The sequence below is a fragment of the Lissotriton vulgaris genome, chromosome 10 (assembly GCF_964263255.1).
Source record: "Lissotriton vulgaris chromosome 10, aLisVul1.2, whole genome shotgun sequence".
Lineage (NCBI taxonomy): Eukaryota > Metazoa > Chordata > Amphibia > Caudata > Salamandridae > Lissotriton > Lissotriton vulgaris.
This window is the reverse complement of record NC_141698.1, coordinates 75,087,520-75,115,282: the sequence shown is the minus strand read 5'-3', so window position 1 is coordinate 75,115,282 and position 27,763 is coordinate 75,087,520. Positions and strand designations below refer to the sequence as shown.

The 27,763-nt window shown below is 49.1% G+C and overlaps 1 protein-coding gene across 3 annotated transcripts in view; it reads left to right on the top strand.

Annotated features, from left to right (window-relative positions):
- The window catches only part of LOC147684697 (uncharacterized), a 292,946-nt gene that overhangs the window by 26,636 nt on the left and 238,547 nt on the right, over positions 1-27,763 (top strand). For all 3 annotated transcript variants that reach the window (XR_015300652.1, XR_015300653.1, XM_086940535.1), the window contains one exon: positions 24,178-24,304. Coding sequence is in view for 1 of the 3 variants with exons in the window: in XM_086940535.1 (XP_086796661.1) it covers positions 24,178-24,304 (127 nt within the window). In the remaining 2 variants the exon portion in view is untranslated. The remainder of the gene's footprint in view (positions 1-24,177; positions 24,305-27,763) is intronic.

The window sequence follows — 27,763 nt, the reverse complement described above, 5'->3', positions numbered from 1 at the left end:
GGGTGAGACATAAGACCTTGAACTCTATTCTGGCCTGGACAGGAAGCCAGTGAAGGTCCTTCCTAATAGCAGTGGCTGAGGCGAGTTCGGGGCACCAGTGACAAAACGGGCTGCGGCGTTTTGGACTATTTGCAAACGCTGAATCTGGGATTTATTAATTCCCAGGTACAGTGAGTTACAATAGTCTAGCCTTGAGGAGATTAGGGCCGTCGTAACTAGTTTACGGGCATCGGTGGAAAGATAATGTACTAATCTCCTCAAGGTTCTAAGAACACCACAGCAGGTGGAAGTCGTTCGACTGACTTGTTTTTGAAAGGAGAGTTTGGTATCAAAAATAACACCTAGGTTCCGGGCAGATTGAGAGGGCAGTGGGCAGGTTCCTAAAGAAGAAGGCCACCAATCCATTGACCAGATCTCCTCCTTGCCTCCGAAAATCAACACCTCAGTTTTTTCCCCATTCAATTTAAGGGAGTTCCTCACCATCCAGTTTGCAACCGATTCCATGCAATTTCTGAAGTATCGAGATGTGGTTTCAACCGTTTGTGAAAGGGAGACCATAATCTGAGTGTCGTCAGCATAGGAGAGAACTTCCAGCCCAAATGATCTTACAAGCCTGGCAAGAGGTGAAACATAAATGTTAAAGAGCGTGGGGCTCAGGGACGAACCCTGAGGCACCCCACACTGCACAGGCTTGACTGGGGAAAGGAAGTCACCCAACTTGACCCTCTGTGCACGGCCAACCAGGAAAGATTTTAAGAGACTGAGTGCGGGTCCGTCCACTCCTATCTCCTTAAGCCGTTCGACTAAGATGGAGGGAGATAGGGTGTCGAAAGCGGCAGTAAGGTCGAGCAGGAGCAGAAGTGTAGCCTGGCCACTGTTGACCTTGGCACGGATGTTATTGGTAACGACAGTCAAGGCGGACTCAGTGCTATGGGACCTGCGAAAGCTGTGCTGAGAGGGATCGAGAAGGCTGGAGATCTCCAGGAAGGCACTCGGATGGTGGTTTAAATGGGCCTCTAGCACTTTTGCAGGTGCTGGAAGAAGTGAAATAGGCCGAAAGTTTTTAAGGATCCTAGGATCAAGTGAGGCCTTTTTAAGGAGGGGCTTAACTATGGCCATTTTCCAGAGGGTCGGGAAAACACCTTGATGGATGGCTAGGTTGGTGACTTCCAGGAACACAGGGAGTAGAACATCTCTACACTCTTTGAAGACCTTTAGGGGGCAGGGATCAAGAGGGGAGCCTGATTTAAGCCTATCCAAGTACCCGTTGAGTTGCTCTAATGTAATTGGGGGAAAGATCAGAGAGCTACCCTGTGGTGACTCTGTCGGGTCTTCGGTAGGAGGATAGGAAGTAGGGGAAACCAAGGATCCTAATGCTTGGTTGCAGCCTTCTAAGCTGGAGTGAATATCGGCTATCTTAGAGTGAAAGAAGGCTGATATCTGATCACACAGCTCCTGAGATTCTGTTACCGGACTGGGGGCTTGCAGAACTGACAGGGAATCAACAATTTTGAATAGTTCCCTGGAGGAGGAAAGGGAAGCAGTCGGTTTAGAGAAATGTAATCTTTTTTCTGCAAGCACCGCCATTTTATAGTCTTTAAGTAGGAGTTTGTGTTTAATCCTTTCATCCGGGTCTAATTGTCTCTCCAGAGCCTCTCGTCTCCTACAACCCTGCCTCAGAGATCTGAGAGAATCGGAGTACCAAGGGGCCGAGGGACGTTTCCTGGCGGAGTAGGTCTGTTTAATGGGAGCAAGTTTATCCACCGCTTTTGAGATAGCGTTGTGCAGATCAGAAGCAGCAGAGTCAATGTCATTTGTAAGAGATTGGGGTTGGGTAGGCAAAAAGGGGGCCAATAGGTGACTATTTATTGCTCTGAAGTTTCTTTTGAGTTCCCACTTGCACGGACCTGCTAGGGGTAAGGGGAGATTGGGATGTATAAAATCCAGGGGAATGGCCAAATGATCTGACCAGGACAGAGGAAGGGGAGTCCCGGACTCTACCCTGGGGTCATTGGTCATTTCACTTGGTCAGTGCAAGTGAAATGTTTTCCTTGTTTAAACACTCTTACGGGGTTGATATTAATACACAGTCCAAGACTACCAGGAAGAAGGATGACGTCAGGCTCCCATGGTGTCTTGCGATGAGAAAAAGTTGCAGTTTGGTGTAGCAATGACTATATGAGCCCTGCACTGGAAAAAGGGGACTGTCACTGTGCCAGAGCAGTGCCTGCAGCCTCGCTTCTCCGAGAGTAATGCATATGCGGGCCAAGCATAGCACTGTTAACGACTGTTATTGCACAATGCATGCAGCCATAGCAGTGACACCGGCGTCCCTCTGAGCAGCGCCAAGTTATGAGTATATGGGCCAAGCCCAGCACTGTTCCAGACTGCTGCTAATCGGTGCAAGTAGCCAGCCCTTATAGAGACTGCCACTGAGCACTGCATGGAGGCTCCCCTTCAGTTATGCATTCGTGGGTCATGCTGCTCACTTATACAGACTGCCACTGTTCAGTGCTCGCAGCCTAGCCTAGAGTTAAGCATACATACCTCACACATACGACTTATGCAGACTGTCACTGAGCCTGTGCCCCACGTATGCCTGACACTTGGCTAGGCTGAATACACTGCTCAGCAGCAGTCTGTTTAATAACGGCTGCATGCACTGCCACACAAAGCACTTATGCAGACTGTCATTAAGCAGTGTATGCAGCCTAGCATTCATATGCGAGTCACTCATAACACATATACGGACTGAGCACTGCATGAAGCCTCCCCTTCCGTTATGCAGTCGTGGGTCATGCTGATCACTTATACAAACTACCACTGTGCAGTGTGCACAGCCTAGCCCAGCATGCACTGTTATGCAAAGCACTTATGACCTCGCGCAGCGGTGACGCGCAGCGGGCGCGCCCGACTCGCGCCGGAGTCGAGCCAGAGTCCTGCCCGTCTGCGCCCGTCAGCGCCAAAGAGGCGTTCGAGACGGGAGACTCTGTGCGGACTCTGGTCTTTCGCTACCTACATTCAGGTATGTCTAGGGAGTTCTTGCTATCCCGCAATGGGCCCCACGTACATTGCCATGACGTTTTACATCCTGACAAATGGTTTGGCCCGGTTTGCTGTGGTCTTTGTAAGCTTACGCTGACCCCGGAGCCTATCCTGAAAACATCCTCGCATTCCTCTGTCCTACGGGGAGGATTAATTAACGCACGGTCACTCTCCAAGAATGCCCAGAACATTCATGATCTTATTGTGGAGACCAACCTCGACTGGCTCCTGGTTACAGAAACGTGGCTAAAACCCTGGTGTAATCCCGACTTAGCCATAGCCCTCCCGCAGAATTTTCTCATCCAACGTTTAGATAGACCTGAATTACGGGGAGGGGGTCTAGCTATTATCTACCGTAACTCCCTTAAATGTTCTACTCAAGAATTGGTAGATATTAAAGGGGCAGAGGCGCTAGCCTTCTCTTTAGGCATCCATGACTCTTTTTACCTTTTCTGGTGCCCTCATCTATTGCCCTTCGGGACACCCAACAAAGTTCCTGGAAACTGTGGGCGATGTACTGAGCGAGTTAGCGCTTAGATTCTCCCATTTCACAGTACTGGGCGACTTAAACCTGCACTTAGACTCCCTTAAGGAACCAAGAGTTGGTTGCTTTATGGATATCATTGACGTGCTGGGACTTACACTCCTGAATCGCGAACCCACTCATTTAGCAGGACATCCACTGGACTGTATCTGCTCTAACTCCACTAGCCTGAGAGTTAAGCCCTCCAGCCCCCAGACTTGGACCGATCATTTCTTTGTCCCTTTTCATATTGCACTAAATCCCACACCTATAGTCACCTCTATAAAAAGTACTAAAAGTCCTGAAGAAAAATACACTCCTAACTGGAAAGAACTACCCAGCAGACCTGATGTCGTAGAAAAGTTAAAAGCCAGTATACCGGTTCCATCAGGCCATACCTCTGTTGACAATCAGAACTTTTGCGACTGGATTGCCAGAGCGGGTGCCTCGCTGAGATCAACCAGCAATAATAATTCAAGGACCATTAAGACCAAAAAGAGTGCCCCATGGTTCTCATTGGCCTTGAAATTGGAACTGGGAGAATTAAGAGCTTTGGAACGGAGGTGGTGTAGGAACTACGATGCCACCACCCGTAACGCCTATAGGTCAGCGAGACGGAAGTATCATGCTGGAATAAAGTTAGCCAAGAAAGCCCATTACCTACAGGCCCTCTCCACGGCGGGCCAGGGACAAAAAGAAATCTTCAAGATAGTAAAGGATTTTATGAACCCATCAGCCCTCTCGCAGGAGATTCCTCCTTCTCAAAATCTCTGCAATGCGATATCTGATTATTTTGATAATAGGATCCTTGGCATCGTGAAGACTTTCCCTTCAGTACCCGCTATGTCGGTAGTTCCTGAACAGACAGAGGAGGTGAGGACTCCTGCCCGCTTGGAGGAATTTGCCCCGGTCTCCCTTGAAGAGACCTCCAAGGCTAATCTGGCCAGCAAATCTGGATCCCCTTTTGACCCTTGTCCCCCTGTAGTCCTACAGACCTTAGTAGAGGTGGTTAATCCTATTATCAATAGGATTATTAATTAATCATTAGCCACGGCAGACCTTCCTAATGACTGGAAGCTTGCAGCTGTCAAGCCTCTCCAGAAAAAGGCACTAGCTGACCCTACCACCTTTTCCAACCTGCGTCCTATCTCCCTGCTTCCTGTGCTGTTCAAACTGGTGGAAAAGTTTGTCAATAGTCAACTGACGAGCTTTTTGGAGAAGAACAACATTCTACACCCCAACCAGTCAGGGTTTCGGTGAAAACACCCTAACGAGACGGCCCTGCTATTTACAGCAGAGACCCTACGGACGGCCATGGACCAGGGAAAGAAGGCTGTCCTAATCCTACTCGACCTGTCGGCAGCCTTTGATACAGTCTCACATAACATCTTAGTGGACCGGTTGGCTGCCGCAGGAGTAGGAGGGCAGGTCTTGGCATGGCTCAGGAACTTCCTCAGCAATAGACGCCAAGTCACAGTGTTGGGTCAATACCAGTCTGAAGCAAAGGTAGTCAGCTCCGGGGTCCCTCAGGGCTCGAGTCTTTTAAGTCCTGTACTTTTTAATCTGTACATGGTAACCCTAGTGAAACTGATCACATCATTTCAGATCAGCACAATATCATACGCTGACGACACCCAGCTCATCCTGGTATTGGACAGGGAACGGCCTGGTGCCGAGGAAGATCTTAAGGAGTGTCTAGCAGCAACATTTAAATGGATGACTGACAATCATTTAAAATGTAATTCTGGAAAGACCGAAATCTTGCCATTTGGGAATCTTAATCTGTTTTCCCCAAAAATGTGTTGGCCTGCTGACGCAGAAGCCCCCCCCAACACTATTACATCTGCTCGTAACTTGGGTATCAAGTTCGACGATCAACTGTCTTTCAAACATCAAGCGGTGGCCGTAACCGGGACGTGCTTCCAGATTATAAAGGCTTTGAAGACGTTTTTTGATCTTCTCCCGTTGTCGGCCAGAAAAACGGTCGCAGTGGCCATAATAAATTCCAGGTTGGATTATTGTAATGGCTTATATGCTGGAGCTAACAATGCCGTTCTCCACAGGTTACAAATGGTCCAACATGCAGCGGCCCGCCTTGTTTTACGTTGGCCCCGTAGGTCTTCAGCCTCAGCAGCACTTAATGCACTCCATTGGCTACCAATAGGTAAAAGGATTCTTTTTAAGATTCTTATAATCCCCTTCAGGGCATTTCAACAGCAAGGTCCAAAATACCTGTGTAATGGGTTCAAAAGATATCACCCGACACGCTGTTTGAGGTCCGCCAGTCAGAACCTGCTCACAATCCCTCGATTCAAGCTGGTAACAAAAGGTGGCAAATCCCTTTTAGTACTGGAAGCCAAGGCCTGGAATAAGCTCCCGCCCTCTTTACGATCATTGTCCCAGGAAACTCATTTCAGGAAAGCATTAAAAACCTGGGTCTTCTCTTTATCTGATGTTGCCTGTAGGGCGCTGGTGTAATATGTAGTGCAAAGTGCAAGTCATCTCTTTTCCCTCCAACCCCTTCATCTGGGTTGGGTGAGCGCCAAGATACTCCTTGGAGTGATAGGAGCGCTATAAAAGTGTCCTTTACATTACATTACATGCAGATTGCCACTGAGCGGTGTATGTAGCCTAGCCTAAAGTTATGCATACGCAAGTCACTCCCAGCACCTATACAGACTGCCATTGAGCACTGCATGCAACCGACCATTCCATCATGCATTTCATTGTGTGCAGCTAAGCCTAGAGTTAAGCATACATGCGTCACACATACCACTTAAGCAGACTGTCACTGAGCCTGTGCCCCATGTATGCCTGACACTTGGCTAGGCTCAAGGCACTGCCAAGCAGCAGACTGTTTAATTACTATGGCTGCATGCACTGCCACACAAAGCACTTATGCAGGCTGCCATTAAGCGTGCATGCAGCCATGCATTATTCATATGAGAGTCACCCATAGCACATATACAGACTGCCGCTGTGCACTGCATAGGCAGAGTTAGGCACGTGTGGATGATGCATAGCACTTACACAGACTGCATCTGTGCAGTATTGCCTCAACTAATGCATATGCAAATAAATAATAGCGCTTGCACAAACTGTCACCGTGCTACTGCATACAACTCAGCATAGTCACACTTGCATGCCCCTTTACACTGCGACAGAACACCACACTAGAGAGCATATTTACAAGCCCCTTGCGCCACCAGTACGTCACTTTTAATATAGGAAAAACTGACGCACGGCAGCGCGAGAGGCTTGTAAATCAGTCCCTAGGACTCTTTCAGGTGACAATGCTGTTAGGCGGCTGTCCCTAAATCAGTCAATTAAACCTACTAGGGAGCAACTCGCAGAGATAACTAAAGCCAGTAACAGGGAGTCTAGGACAATAGCTGGTACAAAAGGTATGGATATGTTGCTATTTGAAAAATGAAGAGGTCTTAAGCGCGAGAGGATGAATAGTCTGAGAAACAGATGTTGAAAAGGATAGCTGATAATAGTCGGGATCTCTGTCATTAACTATTTTAGCTCCTTAAAATATATTCTGGAATAAATTGCTAACAAAATATCCATACCTTTTTGTACCAGCTATTTTCATATCTGCATCAACACCTCAAAACCTGTTTACTTCAGACTGGTCTAGAGGAAAGGCTTCAAACTGAACATGCAACATCATGGCGTCCATTTTGTTATGAATACAGAATGTTAGCTATAGTTCAATAAAAAATCTGGATTGGAGAAGACCTCTGGCGAGTCAATGCACCTGGACAATAAATGTACCAACCGCTGCTGTTGCTGAAAATCCATTTTTCGCTCGTACTTTCAAACTTAATTCTGACATGGATGAAGAAGATATTTGAGAATTTACAAAAACAAATTCCTCAATTTAGCTCCTGGATCACCTGGCATTGTTCCCATGAGAAAATCATGTGAGGTAACTAATTTCTCTTATACATGGTTTTTTGAATCCCAGCACACATTCAATATTTTTCACCTGGCGAAATAACTTTGAACTCCAATGCAGTTCTTAAAATTAGTGTGCCCCAGCAAACACATTATTTATATTGTGACAGAAATCTGTTATCACCCTTCTATATTCTCGTCTTTGTAAGTCTCAAAACCAGGCATTCTCTACAATACATTTCAATTGGGCAAAAATGCAGAGCCTTCTTGCCCAAAAAATAGCCACCATCTATGCTTCTTGTAATCTCCTACTTAAATAGTTCCTTTAAAAACACATTATCTCTAACAAACAGTTTTGTGAACTTCACCCCATATTTTTTGGGATACTCTTATTTTATTGGGCTTTAAGAAACTAAGATTAGACACAGCAATTCATGTTAATAGGTCACTTCTGCTTGAGTCAGACCACACTGGATATGTTGGGCCGCCCACCCGTACAACACTTGTAGATTCACATTTACAGTCAAATAGAGAATCAAGATTTTTAACTCCCCATATGCTTGCCTATAGGTTCCAGCAGTCCCAACAATTTGCCCCACAGTTGTTTTTACTTAGACATCCCCGAGCCATGTATACTGGTTGTTCCTGCGCTGCACACCAATCCAAGCCCTTCCTCCATTGGGTGATTGTGGGGCAGGGGGGTCATCCATTTAATCGCTATGTCCCTTTTGGCCACCACGAAGGCTGTACCCAGAAATGCTTTGTTGCCCTGGAGCCTCCAATACCCTCCAGGAGCAGGACCTGAGGGGTGCATGGAATCTCCTATCACAGTACCCTACTCGGTTTCGCCCAGTATTTCGATATGAAGGCGCAGGACCAGGCCTCCTCTCCAGACATCTCAGATTTGGGTGATACAAATAAGGTCCCATTTCTGGAATCCCTCCAATCGCGCCACTTCACACCTACATGCCCTGCCACAAAAATGTTTGCAGATTTTAGCCTTCCTTCGGGAATGGCAGACCGCCATGCTAGGATGACTAATCTGGTGACAGCAGAGATATGGTGAGGGATCAGCCAGCCTTAAAGCATTGCTTGGATCTGTGGGTCAGCCCACCCTCCTGAAAACCAATAGTTGATCGCCAAGAGGAGTGTGGCTATATAATGGAGTAGATGTTGGTCATTCCCATGCCCCCATCATATGGAACGATTTGGCACTGGCCCAGCGCTATTCGTGGTCTCGAGTCCCCCTAACCCCCCCCCCCCCGCCCCTCCCAAATGAACATGGTCGACCTATCAACGGGGCGGACCAGTGCAACGGGAGATGGAGCAGTATATTCTGCAAAATTTTTTGTTCCCCATTGGATGCAAGGGGAGGGTTTGGCACCTCTACAGATCCTCCTTGGCTATTTTAAGCAGTGCGGCCAGGCTAAGGGACCAGGTTAGTTCCGGGTGTATTACCACCTAGATCCCCAGGTAGCAAAAGCTCAGACGCCCGATTGGAAGGTTCGTTTGCCACTCCGCGCATTCCCGGGAAATATGTAATTTGGATTTGGCCGGGTTAATTTTCAGTTCAGAAGCTTCCCCGAAGAGTTTGAGGATTTGCATGCAACGGGGGCCGTACGAGCGGATCTGCCATGAATAGGAGTACGTCATCCGGGTATTGGGCAATATGTTCTTTGAGAGATGTGCTCCATCGCCATCCCTGGATTTGAGCGTCTCGTCTGAGTTGGACCAAAGGTTCTATAGCTAGCGGAAAAAGTAAGGGGGGAGAGGGGACAGCCCTGCCTCGTTTTGCGGCTAAAGCAGAATTCTTCCGACAGCACCCCGTTGGTTAGGACCTGGGCTGATGGATTGGAATATATTACCTGCAAAAACACAATGAACCTACCGGTCTAGAAACCATGAGACATAGATTAGCAGAGAATGTCTAGGTCAAACAGAAGAGAGTACATTCACGGAGTAGAAAGGAATCCCATCAGCCCACATAAGTGGCAACACTTCATCATCTGGGATTAGTAATTGGTTGCACAACTTGTGCAGCCAGCAAGAAATTATATAAAAACTATGCTTTCTTTGTACCCCAGTGATTGGTACTGCCACTAGCCAGTTTTGATCAGTGGTGCTGAAGGTTTGCAGTGCAATAAAGTGGAAAAAGTGGTGCAAATGTTAAAATTGGCTACTAGGATGTTACGGAAATTAGAATGAAGACTATCCTAGTGTCAAATCTAAAAACAGTGCGCTGACAGTTTGAAAAAATAACTGTCCTGTGCAACCAATCACTAATCCCAGATGATGAAGTGTTGCCACTTATGTGGGCTGATGGGATTCCTTTCTACTCAGTGAATGCTCACTCTGCTCTTTGACCTAGACATTCCAGTTTCTCCGCTAATCTATGTTGCATGGTTTCTAGACCGGTTGGGGGGGGGGGGGGGGGGGGGGGGTCTGTTCGGGGAGGAGTCTGTTTTAGGGATGACCATGATTGTCGCCACGTCAATGTCTTGTGGGAGGCCTCCCCCTTTCCACAGCCTGCGTATATAATGCTTGAAGGTGTGGTGTCAAAAGCTCAGTGAATGCCCAGTAGTACTCCGCTGGGTAGCCATCGGGGCCTGGAGTCTTACCCGTGGCCAGCTTCGAGAAGGCCTGGCTACTCTCCTCTTATGCGAGAGGCTGATCCAGCAATTTAGTATCCGCCTTGGACAACCTCTGGAGAGGAAGTCTCGCAGGAAGTCTGACATAGGATTGGTGTCAGAGTTACAAACTGGAATAGAGATGTTTGTAGAAAGACTCAAATGTCTGGGCGACAGCCTCCGACGCCTGTTGCATGTTACTCTCCGCGTCCACTATTTGAGGGATAATCCTATTAGCTAGAGCGCTGGATGCTAGCCAGTTGTGGAGCTTACCATTTTTTTTCTCCTCATTCGTATACCTGGGCTATGGATGACCTTCTCATCTGTTTGGCCGATTCTATGGAGATGTGATGGATTTCCTCGCAAATGAGGTCTAGCTGGCGGGCCACATTACCTTCTGCCAGTGCGTCCCCAGCTTGTTTCAACTGGGCTGTATGAGCCTCCAATTGGGAGAGACTTTCATCTCGGGCCTGGTGTGTCTTTTTAATATATCCTTTGGCAAAGCCTCTGGCCGTTGCCTTGCCGGCTGCCCAGAGCGTACCTAGGGAGGTGACTGATCCCTTGTTCTGTTGGAAATATTGCTTAAGCTCTTCCTTTATTGCTTTTCGGCAGCCACTGGTCTGTAGGAACCAGGCATTAAGTCACCAGATGGAACGTAGGGTCTCCCTATGTCTAGAAGTAGTGGGGAATGGTCAGAGAGTCCTCTGGCAAGTGTATGGACGATCCCGATCTGGCGACAGTCTGCAGCGGGCTTGAACATTATTGATGCATGAATGGGTATGTTGGGCTCTGATGTATGCGTGTACTGGCAGAGGCGTGGGTTCCATACTTTCCCAGGGGTGTGGAATTTATTAAAATATCTACTTGTCCGTGGGGCAGGTTGCTTCATAAATCTACTTGTTCTGTAACAAAATCCACTTGTCCTTTTGGTGCCATGTAGTGCTGCCACAAATTATGGCAGCAATCGCATTATATAAGAGCTCTTCTATAGCCTCTCTGATTATACCAGGGCATATACCATAGTAGTGTTTGAATACTAGTAATCATTTTATGTTGCCACCTTTCCGGAGATCTACATACTAGGACTGAAGATGGTGGTAAGCAGTAGTTCCAGGGTTGGAATGCCCTTTTGAGTCTGTGCAAACCTACTAACTTGCATGTTTTAAGGGTTTTCAACAAATCTTCTCTAATCTTTCCCATACTGAGAAATGTTGGAAATGTACTCCTGAGTGTGGCAGACGTAAACCTTCTTTTAGAGTTGGGAAAAAGTAGTTGGAGGGAAAATGAACTTTCAAACATCCAGGTTTTCACATGAGCAAATCTACACATGCATATTTGCTCATGATTAAATGCAGTTCACAAATATTTTGTAGAAGTACAATTTCTTGCCCTACTAATGTAAATTCTTGTGAATTCAGGAAAGCCATATACCAAAGGTGCACTTTTGAGACTTTCTTTAATAATTGGGCCCCTAATTTGGTCTGGCGTTAACTATGACCTTTTGTGTTTATTCAAATTCTCTCTCTCAGAATCGGCTGGCTTCACTGTGAGTGACAGCATTCTGCTCTTTCACAAGGAGCATATCGGTACACAAAGTAGTTTTGTTCAGTGCCAGTAACTAATGTGGCAGTGGGTGCTTTTTTTTAGACCAAAAACAATTTTTGTGTTTGCCAATGTTTGTTATAATGGTGAGGTCCTGGCAGCTCTCACATCAATAAGGTTTTACAAAAGCCATGCCAAAACAAGTCGCGCATTGCCAAACTAAAAAGCTGACCACCAATGTCAGACCTACTGGCTTTGCCAAGGCTTGTTTATTTTGTGTTTCCCATAATCTTATTGAAACTGGTAACACACATTTTCTAATATGAATATTTTTGGGAAATACTAGCATGCATCAACACATTTTACTAAATGATGCTGCAAAGAAATGGTACCTGAAATTTTACAGTAGTTAAGCAAAATTTTTTTTCCCTACTTCCATTATTTTAGGAGCATTTCTTATTGAAAGCAAAGAAACATTAATCTTGCTTTCATACTTCTGCAAATATTTGCATCTAATCAGAGAAAATTCTTTGAGCATCATGCATAGCCTCATGTTGCTAAACTTTGAAACTGTGTGAACACATTTTCATACTGGAACGACTGTCCGTGGTGCAGTCAGAACGTACATTTACTTAGCGCGCTCATCCTAACGATAAAGACTTTCAAATAATGAACCATAAATACAAGTTTGAACAGCATTAACACATGCACACAAATATTAACTTAACTGCAGGCAGTACCCTTCCCTGATCTTTAATGTGGTACTGGAAACTGGCAGCCAAAGGGTTTGTGCTGCAGGGGTTGGGCCTACTTGTCCCAAGGACAAAATACACATTAAAACTTGTTGCCCTTGACCCCAAACAATATGTCCTGGGCGTCGGGCTTTAGGAATTCCACATCCCTGTTTCCAGACATCACATAATCCCAGGTGAAAAGCCCTTTTCATGAGCTTCTTGGCATGCAATTGCAGCTGTGGGGAGGGGACGCCAGAGGTGTCCTATTCCGGGTTCATTACCGCATTAAAGTCCCCCCCACAACCACTGTTAACCCCTGGGGAAGGGAAGTCTGTAAGGTCACGGGGAGAGGGTTCAAGGACTGTTGAGGAGAAATGCCCTGGAAGTTCGCAGAGCTCTTGATTAATTACAGAGGGGAAGGAGTGACGGAGGAGGATTGACACTCTTCGCGACCCCCTTGTGAATCCTGCATGACACCCTGTCAAAACCTTGTTGAGCTAGCAATGGTCAATGGTTGCAAAGCAAGTGGGTTTCCTGCAACATGAGTGCGCAGGGGGTAGAGTGGGTAGAGAACTTTAAGACTGCAGCACGTCTCACCTTATCCAAGAGACCATTGACGTTCCAGGAGAGGCTGTGTAAGGATTCTTGGTCCAGGTGGGACGTCGCCTTGGGTGGTGTCTTTAGGGAGGCTGCAATGGTTGTCCCTGTGCGTGGTAGGGCCCTTACATGTGTAGCCTATGGGTATGGAGTACTGAGGTGCCACTGAAACCATGCCAGGGTGTGAGTGGTGTAGGCATGCCATGTCATGTGTCTCGATCAACCAGAATATATAAAACAAGAACAAGCAACTAAAACCCTGAACGATCCCCCGCCCAACCCCCCAATACTTAGGCCCTTGAAGCATCTTTTGGCCTGAAAAGGAGAACTAAAACATTTTAAAACATTGCAATTTGAGGTCGGCATGGTGGGCCCCTCCTTGTCGACTGATGTGTAAATGTTCAGGAGTCCAGAAGCTTTTGTGGCTGTCAAGCCAGTCTCCTGGGAGCAGCTGCAACCTTCAGGGCTACTGTTTATATTGTTGGGGTACATGAGCGGTCCGAGTCTCTGATTTTTATTTTTTTTTTTTTTTTTATCGCTGGCGTCTGAGATCTGGTCTGGGGCATCTCCGCATCTGGTTCTCGCTCCTGTGATGGAGCTCGTGGTCTCGTCTCCACTCGGAGCCAGATGTGCTTCTCATTGTAACCTCAGGTGATGAGGATTTCTTCCTGTTTGAGGTGCATCCCCGTCAAGACGGAGTACGTCGCTGCTTCTGCGGTTGTCTTGCTGCAGTGTTGGACTGGGGGAGGAGGGGCTCCTGTTCAGTCCAGTCAGGGGGCATTCTTCCTCTGTGGCCCAAGTCCACGCTGCCTCTGGGTAATCAAAGAAGAGGTGTTTGTTGTAAATTACCCTGAGAGCCGGAAACAGGAGCCGGTATGAAACATTAAGGGCATGTCGCTTCTGTTTGACTGCAGTGTAGGATCTCCGTTGCACTTGTACCTCCTTAGTGTAATCTGGGAAGATCATAACTTTATTCCCTTGGTAAGAGAGATTGGTTTGGGAGCGCGCTTCCTGTAGAATGGCATCTCTGTCTTTAAAGTTGAGGATGTGCGCTTTGATGGGCCTGTGCAGGGCTCCAGGAAGCGGTCGGGGTGCGTACCCGCGATGAGCCTTCTCCACCACGAACCATGCTGAGAGGTGGTCCATTGGCATCCACGACTTGACCCAGGTTTCTATAAAGGTCACAACCTGATCCGGTTCTACCTCTACCGGAATGCCCACAAGGCAGAGGTTGTTCCCGTAGGAATGGTTTTCAACATCTTCTGCTCTTCAACATCTTCTGCTCTTCTATGTGGCGCAGCTGTGTGAGAGAGGAGATTTGAAACTTGACCTTTCACTGTTACAACTTCATCCTCCACAGTGGATAGACCAGATTCTGCCTCTGAGATCGTAGCCGTAGCGTTGCGGAGATCCTGTCAGATGAGTGCCATAAACTTCTCTGATTTAGTTTCTATTGAGTCTTGTGGATCGCCTGAAGAATGGTGGCCAGTTCTTCCGCGGGTATCAAAGTCTTGTTTGCGGTTGCAGCATTAGTGGCCTCACCACTTGTGGCAAATTACTCAATTTGAGTATGGGAGGGAGGCTTCCTTGCCGGTCTTACCTTGCCCATGGCTGGCACTGTACTTATCTTCTCTGTCTCCTCGTGTGTAACTGTCGAGCATGGCTCTCCTGGGTCTGGTGGTGTCCGGGGAGTATCTCACTGTTCCTCTTGAGCACTGCTTTGGCCGTCCTGTATCGCTTCTCTTATAATGCACGGGCTTAGTACTCCTTGCGTTCTACGGGGCAGAGGTATGATCAGTACCTGGTTCCTTTCTCCTTCCTCAGTCACCTTCTCCCCTTATCTTCTGTTTTGTGCTTGTGCGGGACAGTGGTTTACATTGTTCCTGGAGGTGCTATCATCTTCAAGGGGTTACTGAATGGGGCTACCTGACTGCGATCAAATTTGGGGTTCTCCTTTCAGTGGGCGCCGGAGTGGTTCTGCAACGTTCCGGATCTTGGCTTTTAGGAACTACGTGCAAGCCAGGAGCTGGGGGGAGGCATCCATTCAAGCCCCAGTGCACAGTCTTCGCTCCCACAGTGTCTCTGGGGCTGTGGCTTCCCACCACGGGATCCGGGATTAAGTGCTTTCAAATGACTTGAGTGGTGGCCCCCACAACTACATGTTCAGGTGGCTCAGAGGTCCAAGGGGTGCGAGTCCCGAGCGGGGCTTCCCCCATAATTCCATCTTTGGCCTGCTTCAGCTGCTCCGACTCTCCCTGACGCACCACAGCGGGCCCCATCGCCGGTCGGTTACTTCACTTCAGAGGAGCGTTCTTTCTGTGATTGCCTCTCTGGTGTCTCCTCTGGCACTTTCCCTGCAGCGCCAACCGCGGAGGTCGTCTCTCTTCCTCCGGGTCCGCCTCTGTTCCCCAGTTCCCTTAATTTATGCCCCTTGTACCCCTCCAGGTATTCAGTTTTGATGGGTATCAAATGTCAGGGTCTCTTCTGTTGGTTCCAGTGCCTCTCCTATCCAGCCTGACATGAATGCCGATGATATCTTCCCTTTGGTTACCAGGACCACAAGTTCCTGGAACACTAGTGCAAAATTCCCTGAAATGCCTCTATTTTGTGTTGCATTTGTTGTGACTCAATCAATGTGCGTTTATTTCAGGCTCCACCGTGTTAATCATCTTCTGCTGTTTACCCACATTATGCTCAGCTATACATTCTTCAAATTTTTTTTTTTAAGTATGTGTATTTTTAGGTTGAGCCTATGGCAGCGCGCATGCACTGCATAGGAAATCGACCTCTTGGAATCACTTCAGCTTCAGTAGAAGCTCGTTCCTGTGATCCTCAAACGCGATTGGCCTTTGCGTCTGGCTTTTGCTGTTTGTCATTGCACCTAGATATAGGATACAAGAAGTAACATCATACCTACAACAAGTCAGCACTATTGGCTTTGTCAGTGGTTGTTAGTTGCATTGGATAAATAAGCATCAACTATGGCTTGTTGTATATAATATTGAACAAGCATTTACAATGCAACTGTCTCGCCTTTGCCAAAGTTAGAGCTTTTGGCATTGTAAATGACAACATTTTTATTTGTGTTGGTTTTGAAAACATAAATAAATGGCATTGTCATTTACAATGTCAATAGCGTAATCTCTCGCAAATGCGAGACCTATTGCATTTGTACCCACACACACCCACACAGAGAGCCGCCCACACAGAGAGCCGCCCACACAGAGAGCCGCCCACACAGAGAGCCGCCCACACAGAGAGCCGCCCACACAGAGCCGCCCACACAGAGAGCCGCCCACACAGAGAGCCGCCCACACAGAGAGAGAGCCGCCCACACAGAGAGCCGCCCACACAGAGAGCCGCCCACACAGAGAGCCGCCCACACAGAGAGCCCCCCACACACACTCACACAGAGCCCCCCCACACTCACCACAGAGCCCCCCCCCACACCACTCACACAGAGCCCCCCCACACACACTCACACAGAGCCCCCCCCACACACACTCACACAGAGCCCCCCCCACACACACACACAGAGCCCCCCCACACTCACACAGAGCCCCCCCCAACACACACACACAGAGCCCCCCCCACACTCACACAGAGCCCCCCCCCACACTCCCACACAGAGCCCCCCCACACTCACACAGAGCCCCCCCCACACTCACACCAGAGCCCCCCCCACACACACACCACAAGCCCCCCACACACACACACACCAGAGCCCCCCCCCACACACACACACACACAGAGCCCCCCCCCACACACACACACACACAGAGCCCCCCCACACACACACACACAGAGCCCCCCCCCCACACACACACACACACACAGAGCCCCCCCCCCCCCCACACACACACACACACACACAGAGCCCCCCCCACACACACACACACACACACACACAGAGCCCCCCCCCCCCCCACACACACACACACAGAGCCCCCCCCCCCACACACACACACACACACAGAGCCCCCCCCCCCACACACACACACACACACACAGAGCCCCCCCCCCACACACAGTTTATCTGTGATCAGTTCGTACCATCCTAAAATCCGCAAATAGTGACGCCACTGTCAAGGGGAGGAGGTCTGAAGAGGCAGGTAGGTACACCACTAGTGGCGACTGATGAGAAAAAAACATGCGATGGTTCTCAAAAGGAAAAATACATGTAGGTTGGCTGACGGAAACCTGTTAAAGAGGTTTCACATTTAAAATCTAGTGTAAATGGAGGTTAACAAATGAGGATGTAAGCAGCGAAGTAAAACCAAACAGAATGGTGGGTGGAATGGACAATAACATCCATAACCTACGTCAACATAGTAGATTTACATTATGATACAGGACTGGTCAAAGCCCGGGATTTGAAGGGGGGCTAACAACCATAAGGTTCGTCAGGACTGAGGTACAGAAGAGGCAAAGAGCACAAGGGGGAGGGGCAGGTCGGAAGGTGCACCCTTTCCTGCCCGGAAGTCAATCTCGCTCCCAGCTCACCTGCTCGGGGGTATCCTTCTCACTCACGATGGCCAGCGAATTCCTAGGAGATGTCATGTTTGCGGTGGACCCTGAGCGGGTCTCCGGTGCAGGGGTTGCAATACGGGCCCTGATTCAGTCCCTCATGGCGGTGCCGCCTCCCTATCACCGCGGCCATCACTGCCGGCCCTGCCCGCGTGTCCGCTCCCCACCGGCGTCCGCCCTCCACCCGCCGTGGCGCGACCTGGCTCGTGCACTGCCCCGCAGCTCGAGCACACGCTCCTGTTGGTACCACGGCACCCGCCACCTCCGCCTCCCAGCATGGCGCCCATCCCCCCCCCCCCCCCCCCCCCCCCCCCCACACACACACACACACACTTCGGCAACTTTCTAGATCTCGGCCCACTTCGTCTATTTCCGGCACGTCGGTTACTGAGTCTTTTCGATTGTTTCCGGTTAAGTTCGGGTCGCTCTTAAAAAGTGAAAAAGATTTCGGCAATTTATGGCACAACTTGAGAACAGAAAAAAACAATAAGCTTGGGTGACATCACCCCTCAATGCTCCTCACAGACTCAGAGTTATGGCAAAGACTGTTGACATTCATCATTACAGATACAAGGGCGCAAATATGAAGTGATCTTCAGACAGAGCGGCGCTTCTGCCGGCAATGACAGGAGCCTCTGCTCTCCGTAGCTGTGCGGCCCTCCACCCCTCAGCTCGCCCTGCCCCGGTATTTACCTGCACACTATGATCAGGTTCTTCCGCTCCATGTCGCATTCCTGCTAATGCTCTTGTTAATGGAGAAGATGAGGCTCAGGAAGCCATCTCGGACCACAGGGTGTGCTCATCCCCGCAGCCCCTCCATTCACCGGTACTCGCCTGCTGTGCCTACGATGTGTGCGTGTGTAACCTCAGCGCTGAGAAGCAATGGCTAGCATGAGGCAGGGGTGGAGTGAGTCCCTGGCATTTGCGAGGGGAGGCACGGACAGTGGGCGGGCGGGAGGGAGGAGGCACGGACAGTGGGCGGGGAGGGAGAAGGCAGGGACAACGGGAGGGAGGGTGGGGGATAATTAAGGCACAACAACGGGAAGGGGAGGATAGAGAACATGGACAACAGGGAGGAGACTGGAACAAATGGATCGCTGACAACGAGAGGAGGGCGGGAAGATGGAAAACTCAGACAATGAGGGGTGTAACTCCTCGGCTAGAGGGAGGGTGTGGGGGGCGGGACTTAAAAAAAGAGACAAACGCCCACGGATCGCATCAAGCCGGGGGAAAAGAGTAATTGACACACATCTCTTCCAATGGCTAGCCTCCATTTATGGAGCTAGCCAATGGGAGAGAGAGGCGGGTTAAAGCCCCATACTGGAGATCAAAAGATTTCGCCTGCGCGACACTGCTGTGCAGTGAACGCCAGGCGATAAAAAGCTTCCACTAAGAGCCATGGTGACACCATAACAGTGTTGCTGCTTCCCTTCTTTTTTTGAAAGTTGGAAATCCAGAGAAAAAATAACTCTTTAAAGGATTTCCCTTCCCCCTACAACGCTCACCTGGCTTGACGATATGCCCTAACTTCTCCACTAGTGAGAAGAGAGCAGTGTGAGCACACGCACATCGATGTGCCGGCTGTCATTGCAGTCCGAAAAACAAGCCTTGTAAGTAAAAAAAAAAAAAAGTGTAAGACTTCACGTTTACATTTACTGCATTCTAAACACGAATTAAACGTGAAGTCTTGTACTTCAGTTTTTGTTGTTTTTTTTTACTTACAAGGTTCCAAAGGCGAGACCTATTGGCTATGCCAATGCTTGTTTTTTGTGTTTGTGCATCCATGTAATCACATCTGCCAGTGACACATATTGAGCTTGCATAGAAGGGTTATACAATGGTGAATTCCAATCTCCTCCTTGCACCACATATCCCGCCTGACCGTGAAGAATCTTTCCTTCACCAAATTTTTCCCTTTGTCTTTTTGCGACTGTAATAGTCTTTCTCTTCCTTTCTCTCTGCCATGTTGGACAGTGCCTAATGCAGGTATTCAAGTTTCCAAGATCCTTAGCAGATGCTTATTACTCTTTCATGTTGCACCTAGTGAGGCGGTGTTTTAAAATGCTCATGTCACCGTCTCCCTTTACCAAATCCTCTATGCAGCAAAAGCTGTACTCTTTATATTGACATGTTGGCATGAAGTACACATCAGCAAGTCAGAAATGGTCTAAATTGCTCACCAATTTGATGCACCCCGATTGTTATTTGGTGTTACGGCCTATGTAATAATAGGTTGTGTTTCAAAATGCTCATTTGGAGAAAGTCACACAAGTACCTGCCTTATGAATATTAAGTTGGTTGATTATCCCCTCCCCTCTCCCCTGCATTGGTTGAACACGGCAGTGTGGGCTGCAAGGGGCAGCAGACCTCCTACCTATCCCTACATTGTATTCCCATACAAGATTTGTTTTAATGAGGTTAATAAAAAAGTAATAGATGGAATGCTTGAATTAATTACAGCCACTAGCAATTACGCAGATAAGCATTCCAGTCCATTGTTTTTTTTGCCCCACTTTAACCCCCGAAACGAACCAGCCAAATTAGTCAATCAAACAAGACTTATAAAGCGGAGGTATTCACCCGTGAGGGTATTCTGACACTGATATGCAAATCAGCCTTCGTCCTGGTTCAGTAGAACCAGTTCAGCCGTACCAGCCAGGCCCAGGCCCAGTACCATCTGAATCTGAACACCAGACTGATTTGGGTATATTGGGCTTTATCAGTTGAGTGTAGCTTGGTTCCAGTAGCAGTAGCTGAGATTAATTAAAGTAATCTATGCATCACTTTATTTCATTTTCCCCAGGGCAAAGCGCTAAGGGGGACGGGTATACCCAGGCTTGGGTCCTTGGCTCACTGTACCATAGAACTCGAGCTGCGCCTACTGACGAGACCCAAACAGGATTGAAGCATCCTCAGTTTGTTTGTGTTCCTATTCAGAGCAGATTTGGCCTGCCTGTTTGAAATGGATTGCTCTGTTGGAGAAGAATTTGGGGTGATTTGCCTACATCCCGTTTTTGTCCGAGAGGGCATTGTGGTCCAAAAAAGATGGACTGGTTTGCGGCCCAGAGTAATTGCCAGCGATTAAGAATAATTCATGCACCCATAACTTTTTGGTTACCCACATTTTCTTTAAAGCAACCTGTGCCCACCTAAACCAACAGGTTCTTCTTTAAAAGAAAAATGTTTTCCATTTATCAGGACATCGTGGAGCTTGCTACTGTCTACTCCCACTGAGTCTGGGGAACTCCATTCCCAAAGAAGAGCTGCTGTCCAGGGACCGCTTCCTCTTAGCAAATCAGATATCACTCAAACTTTGGTGTCTATATCCGATCAGTCGTTTGCAACTGCAATCACACGCCATTGATAATCTGCTCAGCAGGAATGGATACCCCTCTCTCCAAGTCCCTTGACACTTCTCAGAAAGAAGTGAGCCTATGCTTGAAAGATTGGGAAGGTTTGCGGTTTGCTTCGCCTTGTTGCAGCCTCGTGAATGCGCAGCCTAGTGCCCACCTCAGTGACTTGTGTCTTTTCTGCGGGGGGGGGGGTTTCGGGGGTGGTGACCTGCATCTTTTCTTTGGCAGCTTTGTCGCGGGAGTTATTCACATTCTTCATTTTGAGGGGATTGTATTCCCATTGATAATCAGCAAATATTAACAGCACTCACAATGACTTATTTCAATAATCTGCTGAGTTTCCACTGAGCTCCTTTTCCTAAATCCTGCAAGTGCCACTGTGAGAAGTTGGCCTGGCATATGATGTCCACTATTCTAGTGGGCACCTTGCACCAGTCCAAACGACCCTTATTGATGGTAGTTTTGAAGTCTACTTTTATAGAAAGCTATCAGTGGTAGCTGTGGAGAGCAGCCTTGAGGCTAAGACTTAGAGGCGAGTTAAGTAAATTGTTTTACCAGTTATAATCTCTTGAATGACCAAATGAAAGTACACCACACAAGGTATATATATCAAATATATATGTATTTATTCTAAACACAACCCATCTGGACTCTTTATGAGGTCAGAGGTAAAAGTACAATATAAGGAACTTAATTAGCTAACGATAAGTTGCACAGTATATGTTATGCCCTATGGGCCTCACAAACCATATACTAAAATAGTGGTATAAAAATACATGAGGGTTAGAAAGCCGGCCTAGGACCTGTAGAACCACTGGGGCAACCAGGAACCAACCAAGGTAGGGACGCAGGGGGCCGACGGGGGACGCGTGCAGTGTCTACACACAACCGCTGATCACCATTGACTTTCTATGGAGAACAAACAAGTTACAATTTTAAAGATTAAGGGCACTTAGAGGTGAACTACGATGGAACCCTTTTAGACTAGGACACTTCGAGAGTCAAGACCCACGGGAGCACCGGAGAACTAGTGTTACCTCGCCCAGGGAAGCCGGGTGCATAGGGGTCTTTTGGTTTCGGGTTTCGTCATAGATTCCAATGGAGAACTGCGAAGAAATGCTGCAGGCGATCAGATGAAGTGTCTGGGTGGATCCAAGGGTGGATCGGAGCTGTGAAGAAACTGAAAGCAGAGGGGACAGAGTCTGGGTCACTAGCCAGTGACCAGGATGGCGATAGGAAGATGTCAACCAATGTCTGGTGTTTCAGGTGAAAGAGGTGTAGCTTGACTCTTCAGCCACGAGGTCCAGGAGGCATCGACGACGACCAGGAGCTGGATTCGAGCTGTCCCATGAAGGAGGTAGCGTCAGAATCTGGATTGGACCCAACAAGCCTTGGCAACAGCAACCAACGTAAGATGACAAGATTGGCTTCAGGTCAAAACCGCAAGGTCTGAGAGACTCTTCCTTTGGAGGGGAGTCGGAGCACGTCTGGAGCAACCAGGAAAGCTTAAGAAACAAAGGATTGGCCTTCGTGGGGGCTCACTAGCCAACGGACTAGGAACCGCGAAGGAGCCTCTAGCTGCAGTATAGAAAGGGGACTCACGGGTCACTCGTGGAGTGCTGGTCTCTGTACTTGGGTGCAAAAGGTGCTCGGGCAGGGGCTTCAAATACTCCAATGCATAACTTCGGGATACCTCGAGGTAGGTGCAGGTGCAAAAATGCAGGCTGTCCAGGAGTTTTGTTCCCCTGTCTCTCATGTCAGCTACAGGTCTCATCTCTGCTGGGACCTCGTGTCCGCTTCAGAGATGTCTGTGTCCCTTGTCGCAGATTCTTCGTGATCCGGAGGGAGCCTTGAAAATGCAGACCGGCAAAGATGCTATTGGTGCCTGTTTGGACAGGGTGGTCACTCCTTGACCACAAGGGAGATTTCTTCCATCTTCCAGTCGATATGGAATGTCAAAGGTCCGAGATATATGTTGCAGAGTTTCCTCCAGGGTAATCTAAAGTCCTAGTGACTGGGTTCCTATTCTTATAGTAAGTTTAGGGGTTGGACTAAGTCTAGGGTCCCACCTATGGGAGGACCTGGGGAGGGGTGGTTACACCTCTTCCCCTTTGTCCAGTTTCGCGCCAGAGCTGGGGTTGAGTGCCCCAGCAACCGGGTTGAACTGGGAAATGCATGGAGCACCTTGTGTGCCCCACGCTGTGTCTGAAAAGCATTCACTGAATGCAACACACCTTGCCCCAATACACTAAAGCCTATCTGGGGGGGTGCCAGCACCTCCCTGGACAGGAAACCTATTGTCCAAGCCTCCCCTGCCAGAGTTTTGTCCAGTAGCAGGAGGGCAGACTCCTGTCTGTGGCAGCAGCATCCTTTTTGTGATGCTGGGGCTCTGTTTAACTTTAACCGGGTATACCAGTGTGTACATCTCTTCTCCCTCTAGAAGGGTGGAATGCTACTCCCACCACCAGAACTGGGTGGGGGGGGGGGGGGTAGTATTTCAAGGTGTTTGACACCAAACACGACCTGTTTTGATAAAGCCAAACCAAAGTTAGCATTAACCACAAGGATTATAATGCACTTAAGAGTGTATGGTAGGGCTATATCATAGAACAGCTATAAGGAGATATTTCCAAAAGCTGCATAGGGGCTCAGCTCATGCTATGGCACCCTCTCACACACAACCAAGCACTCTGCCTTCAGGATTGTCAAGGCCTGCCATAGGAGTGATATATAGGTTACGATGTGTCTATATGTAAGGGTAGATATAGGTATACTATATCTAAGTAAGGGGTGCTTACACCACCTTACCCAGGCTGCAAGTGCAGACCTGTGGTGTCTTTTTGGAAGGCCAACCAGTGGTGGCACAATACATGCTTCAGCCCCTGGTAGGCCTCTGGGGAACCTATGCCCTGGGTACCTAGGGTACCAGCTACAGGGGCTCACAAGGGTAACCCAGTAAGCAATCTGGTATGTACTTGAAGTAGATGGAATACATTTTGGCAGGATCCCAGTCCAACTAAGTCGAAAACCAGCAAAACACCGGGCAAAAAGTGGGGGTAACCATGCAGTAAGATCCCACCTTCCTACAGCCACAGACTGCCTTTACACAAAACGCTTAAGTGTGAGTGAGAAAATTAGGAATAGCCTGGGGAAAACACTCCAAAGATTCATGTAAATGTTTATTTTTGATTTTCAAAAGATATATTAGGATGAAAACACAGGATGCTCTTATCTATGTCAATAGTGTTTTGTTGGTGCTGTAAAAAAGCTAGAAACCAAATTGTCCTGGCACTGTGACTAATACAGTCTTGCTTTTTTTTCCACAGAAAAATCTATGCTGGAGGAGAAGCGTTCTGAAGAAGTGGTGTTGGATGAAGAACTAGCCATTACTTTCACTAGGAGTGGGAATGTGATGCCACATGCACGCTACGACTGTACGGCACATCTATTTGTGTAAGCAATCATGCTATTGTTGATATGGTATGTCGACATTTGTGTTTTTATTTGTTCACTGGCATGTCTGGCTACCCCTCTGCCGCTTTTTGGCATTCTTTTTAGGTTTTGCCTCGCCAAAGATGCGCTCTGCGCATCTTTTCGGCGCAGGCGAAAACCTGATGAGAACTGTAGTGTGGCTTGGTTCGGCCCTCGTCATTGATTGGCTGGCTCCGTAAACGGAGCCTTGCCATTGGACGAGGGGCCTGTCCGTCAATGCCGGACCAGACACGGGGGCGTTCCCGACATTCTTTGGCTTTTGCCGACGTCACGGGACGCCGGGAACGCCCCCGTGTCTGGTCCGGCATTGCCGGCACTACTGCGTCTCTTCTCCCCCGTTTCCCGCCCCGTGACTGGCCGGCCGGCCAATCCTAGCGCGGCCGGCCGGAAGTGCCCGCCCCCCGCAGCCCGGGGGAAGAAGTTGGCGTCTAGGTTTGTTTTGCCCATTCCGCGGCCGACCGCCGCCGGAGGAAGTCCAGGTGAGTGGCTTTCTTGCCGTTCCCTCCCCCCTCCCACTGTCCGTGTGCCCGCCCGCCTCCCTCCCGCTGTCCGTGAGCCTGCCCGCCCCCTCCCGCTGTCCGTGAGCCCGCCCCCCTCCCGCTGTGCGTGAGCCCGCCCGCCCCCCTCCCGCTGTGTGTGAGCCCGTTACCCCGCCCCCCCTCCCGCTGTCCTCCATCTATTGAATATCTGGCTCTTTAAGCCACTCGACTTCCCGAGTATGCTACGGGACATATTACCTTGCCCATCGGATACCCCCACAGCCTCCCTGGCCGCTGCACTCTGTGAAAAACCCTCCTTTCCCGTGGCGTGTTCTGTGCGGCTGTCCTGGGCACTGAAGACTGCTTTATAGCGCCTCCCTGTGAACCGGAACTCCTCAAGGCGCTGCCCGCGTGACTTGGCATAGTGCTCCGCTCACTGTGTGGATGGGGCCCGTTGTGTCTGTGTTTTAGGAAGTCAGCGCTGTAATTGGGGAAGCGCCCCTGGCATGCGTGTGACCCCCTGAGCTTGTGACTAGTCGCCATGGTTGGCTCAGAAGGAAAGGCATCGCCTGTGTAGTGTACATACTTGTCAAACTCCAAGCAGAGGTGGTCCGTTGTCCTGCTGCCAAGCAGTCCGTCTGGAGGATAAGTTGCCCTTGGAGCCGTGAGATCGATAATGTAGAACCTTTTTGTGTTTCTTTAAGTTTGTTTAACGAAAAGGTTTTTTCTAGGTACAATGACGTCACACGTTTGTCCCTGTGGACTGGTCAGCCAGATTTCAGCCGCTCTTGAAGCTTTTGTTGGGGGAGGGGAAGAGGTGGGCACTGTTTGAAGATTTAGGGTGGAGTCATTGGTGGCATTAGAAGGGGGTGGGGCCTTATCCCCTCGTGCACATGTCCTTGTGGGTGGCTTAAAAGCATGGGGGGGGAGCGAGGCTTGGGCCACCCAGAACTGGCAAGACAGACCCAGCAGAAGTCAAAGGGGTTTTCGGCGGGACGGGTAAAGTGAGCTGCAAGTCTGAAACTGCATCTTTCGTTTCCATAATCAGTAAACTAAACAGAGACATGGAGATAATCCATATTACATTTCCTGAGTTATTTAAAAAAAAAAAAAAGAATTAGAAAAGATTCAAAGGTGGCCACACCTGCCCCCCTCCACCAAAACACCCCCAGCTGCTCCCTCCTGAACCCCCACCCGTGGTCAGCATCCAGCGCAAGTGTGAACCGGGGTCACTCAGGCCCGGCTGCTGCCAGTACCTTTCACAGCGCTCTATTTTTAAGCCCTGCGCCAGGCACTCTGCTACCGCTCCCATTAGATGAAATTCATTGTGCGGCGCTGACCTCCCGCCGCAGGGTTTTTACTTAGGCCAGCCTGTCCTTCAGTTTGTAAATGGAGTGTGCGCGAGCTTTCTGTTCCAGGGGAAATGCATATTTGTTTCTTCTCCACACAAGCCTTATCAGCAGATGAATGCTGTGTGCAGGCCCTCCTCCGCCGAGGATTTATCAGGCGACGCCGGGCTTGGGTCAACAGCGCTCGCTCGTCTTTGAGAACCCGCGGTGAAGTGTCGTCTTCAGAGGACGGGGGGCTGGGGGAGTCGGGCACATGTCGGGTTTTATTGTAGTCCACATTGCCAGCTTTTAGTATGTTTTAAGAGCTAACAGTTTTGTAAATAGAAATAAGTGAGGCACACGCACTGTACGCATTGTCATTTGCCTAAGATCACACCGTTCATTAATTCATATGGGGGTAGCTAAGGTTAGAATTCTAGTTTTCAAACTACGTTGCGAGACATCACAGTGGGTTAACCACCTGCTGCTGAGATCTGTATGTGACTTCGAATGGAAGAGATGCGGTTTAATGCTTAAGTTGCTGAAACCACTAAATTGGGTTTTAATTATGGCTTTGCTCAGGACAACATTTTGTATTTTTTCGCACATCATCCTGTCTTTCACTATAATCGGTATCATGTTTGGCAAAACTGAGAAAGCAAGCCAACAGGCTGGATTAAACACCGAGGAAAAAACAGGGCCTCACTGTTGAGTCAGAAAGCGCCTATGCTTGGGACCCTGTTTTCGTGCCTCTGTTGCCTGCTTGTGACCCTGTGTTCGTGCCTCTGTTGCCTGCTTGTGCCTCTGTTGCCTGCTTGTGCCTCTGTTGCCTGCTTGTGCCTCTGTTGCCTGCTTGGGACCCTGTTTTCGTGCCACTGTTGCCTGCTTGGGACCCTGTTTTCGTGCCTTTGTTGCCTGCTTGTGGCCCTCTTTACGTACCTCTGTTGCCTGCTTGTGACCCTGTTGCTTGCTTGTGACCCTGTTGCTTGCTTGTGACCCTGTTGCTTGCTTGTGACCCTGTTTTCGTGCCTCTGTTGCCTGCTTGTGGCCCTCTTTACGTGCCCCTGTTGCTTGCTTGGGACCCTGTTGCTTGCTTGGGACCCTGTTGCTTGCTTGGGACCCTGTTGCTTGCTTGTGACCCTGTTTTCGTGCCTCTGTTGCCTGCTTGGGACCCTCTTTTCGTGCCACTGTTGCCTGCTTGGGACCCTGTTTTCGTGCCTCTGTTGCCTGCTTGGGACCCTGTTTTCGTGCCTCTGTTGCCTGCTTGTGACCCTGTTGCTTGCTTGGGACCCTGTTGCTTGCTTGTGACCCTGTTGCTTGCTTGTGACCCTGTTTTCGTGCCTCTGTTGCCTGCGGGGGGGCTCGCAGCGAGCCCACAGTGTGTGGGGTGGGGCTCGCAGTGTGTGGGGGGCTCTGTGTGGGTGTGTGTGTGGGGGGGCTCTGTGTGGGTGTGTGTGGGGGGCTTTGTGTGGCTGTGTGTGGGGGGGCTCTGTGTGGGTGTGTGTGTGGGGGGGGGGTTTGTGTGTGTTGGGGGGGCTCTCTGTGGGTGTTGGTGTGTGTCATTTGCAAGAGATAAAGCTAGTGGCATTGTAAATGACAATGCCATTTATTTA